Below are 2,875 nucleotides of genomic sequence, written 5' to 3'. Positions count from 1 at the left end.
GGCCTTCACCGCCACCTCCAAGGACTTTCAGGTCTTCTCAAAGTCCCTCCTTATAGCTTGGAGCTCGGCCTGGTCCCTTTGAGCCTTCTCCAACTCGACCTAGTGTTTCAACCACTTCCGTTTCCAGTGGTCTACTATTGCAATAGACCTTTGCATAAACACCTCACCAGAATCCAGGCTGAAGATCGGACCCACCTTCTCAATCATGACCTTATCAACCACATAGGCAGGGTACTCCTTATAGAAAGTCTCCGTAGTTAGGTTGGGGTTCCATAAGGAAATCACGTCAGGAGACATGCTAACGTGATCCAACCTAGCCAAAGTACGACTTACGTCAAACCTCTGATAGATGCATCGTGATCGGCTAGCCAGCGTCAAGCTCGAGTTCAATGGCGTCGCGACGGGAGGCTCAGTCTCTCCACCAACCTCGACATCGACCACTAAAGTATTCGAGATCACATGGGTTGCCTACAAGAAACACACATCAAGTAGGCACAACACTATAAGAAATAAATGCACAAGTACAAAGCACAGATAAACTTAACACTATACCTGTTGAACCGGGGAGGAAACTGTCTAAGCTCCATGAGAAACCCCTTCGGTAACCAACTTGGTCAAGGATGCTCGAGGCGACAGGCTTCTTGTCAAGTCGATCGGGGCAAATGAGCCGACGACTTCTAGCGTAGCAACCTCTACAGTAAAGCTCCTTGAAGCCTCAATCATTTTCTTTCTTTTTTGGAGAGGTCGGAGGGGAGCCGCATCCTCTTCACCCAACCGCTCAGGGATTTCCAGCTCCTCGATGTTAAACTTTGCCTTGAGCTCACGCCATTTGCTTTTCCCCATCAAATCTGCAAAACCAAGAAAAGAAAGGCAACAAGAAAAAAGCATGAGGAAGTCAGTTAATATAAATACAAAAATTTATAGACATGATGAAGAAATACTCACTTTCCAAACCCTTGTCCTTATCCATCAGATAGGCCAAAGACAAAATGGCCTTGCTATCTAGAGGTCGAGGTAACTTCTGTAGCTTAGCTTATCGGCCTTGTTAGAAGCGGAAAGACGAAGACAGGCGGAGCCATTAAACTTAACAAGGCTTCGCTGCCATAAAAAAGGAAACTTTGGCTCCCCATCGAGGTGGAATACGTTCTCATTGGCCGGTTTGGTGTTTATAGGGCGAACCTTAAGGAACTCTTTCTTAAAATTCTTGTAAGATTGGGAGTACAACTGGAACAAAGCCCCAACCTTACTACCACTAAGAGACACCCAACCTAAAGGGAGGGTCACCTAACTTCAGTTGGTAGAAATGAAGAAATGTAGGTAATGAGACGCCTATCCCTAAGGTCGAGCATAAAACTTGAAAAGCTTGGATAAAACCTCAGCTGTTAGGGTGAAGTTGACACGGGGCGACGTTAATGTACTTCATAAAGGAACATTCAAAATCTGTAAAAAGAAGGGATACACCTAGATCCTTAAACAAACATCGGTACATGTAAAAGAAGGGGGTATTCATAGTACCTGACATGAAGACATGCTCATTGAGATGACAAGGTTTGACCCGGATGAGCTTGGAAATAGCCATTGAGCAAATCGTCAGCGATTTCCATAAGCATTGACCTCAAGGAAATACCTATACCTACTTTCAAACTCGCCTACATCCCCCCTTACCCATTCATACCCAACAATGGAAATGGCGGGGTGGGAGTCCCTTCTATTATTCCCCCTTCTCTTTCTTTTTTGACCATCATTGTCGTCAACAGCGAAAAACAAAAAACAAAAGGTAAATAATTTGGGTCATACGGTCATCATTTATGAGCATATATCTCGATTCTATAATATATATATATATATATATATATATATATATATATATATATATACTTCTAGAGAAGAAAATAAAAAAAACAATTAAATGAGAAGATTCCAATTTCGTGACGGGTGAATCTGTTTAGAATAAAATGATTGAGAGCCATTCTGGCAGCGTACATTTAAAGGAAGTTGGTAACTAATTAACAACCGACCCATTCCACGGTGTAATTCCGTTAAGGCCAAAGAAAAATACTCTTGTATAAATATGCATTGTTCGACAAAACTCTCTGGCAGAAAGAGAAAGAAACAGACATAGAGAAAGTTTGATATATATCACGCAAAATCTCACTTATCTCTCTTTTTATTTTCCTTTCTCCAATAACGATGTTATCGTTGTCATCAATCAAAGATGATGATGACATGCAAGAGCAGGAATTTGCCAAGCGAGGTTGCTTTTGCATTCCATGCTTGGGCCCGAGCTCCAAAATGTCATCATCGTCGAGCGGGTTTAGGCTGTGGGCGAGGATGCGGACCCCGGAGAGCAAGGAGCGGTGGTGGGCCAAAGGGTGGAGCAGGATAAGGGAATGGTCGGAAGTGGTGGCAGGGCCCAAATGGAAAACCTTCATTCGCCGCTTCAGAAAGAACTACCGCCCCATTGGGTTCACCAAGCAAGACTCGTTTCAATACGACCCACATAGCTATGCCCGCAATTTCGATGACGGGAATGGAGAAAAACTGGACCAAGATTACGCTTATGATTTTTCGTCACGTTATGCTTCCGTTCCCGCATCGACTAAGTCTTCCATGGACCTCGGAAAGGATGGCCCCTCATTCATATGACTAAGCTTTCGAAAGGGGTGGTAGGTGAAAATTTTACAAGCTACGTAGGATTCTTGTTTGCAACCTTCAAAGTATCGAAAGAAAGTCTAAATTTGGACAAAACTGATGTATGGTAGTGTTATTAGGGTAGTCCTCTTCTCATAGTTGGAGTATCATTTCAGTTGTCACAAAAAAAAAAATTGCATAAATTTTTTTTAGAAGTAAAAAGAAAAAAATTAAAAAGACTCCA

At 42.7% G+C, this 2,875-nt stretch overlaps 1 protein-coding gene across 1 annotated transcript; it reads left to right on the top strand.

Moving 5' to 3' along the window:
- Nucleotides 1-2,190: 2,190 nt before the first annotated feature.
- On the top strand, nt 2,191-2,646 carry LOC114915521 (uncharacterized). The gene has a single exon (XM_029270353.2). It carries the CDS (start codon nt 2,191-2,193, stop codon nt 2,644-2,646), a length of 456 nt encoding a protein of 151 aa, XP_029126186.2.
- The last annotated feature ends 229 nt before the right edge of the window (nt 2,647-2,875 follow it).

The sequence above is a fragment of the Cajanus cajan genome, chromosome 4 (genome assembly GCF_000230855.2).
Source record: "Cajanus cajan strain Asha chromosome 4, NIPB_CcT2T_4, whole genome shotgun sequence".
In the NCBI taxonomy this organism is placed as follows: Eukaryota; Viridiplantae; Streptophyta; class Magnoliopsida; order Fabales; family Fabaceae; genus Cajanus; species Cajanus cajan.
The sequence above is the reverse complement of the archived record's forward strand: the minus strand, read 5'-3'. Positions and strand labels throughout refer to the sequence as shown.

Bases quoted from the DNA above. Each gene is read 5' to 3' on its own strand.
- LOC114915521 (XM_029270353.2), top strand. From the start codon at position 2,191: ATGTTATCGTTGTCATCAATCAAAGATGATGATGACATGCAAGAGCAG.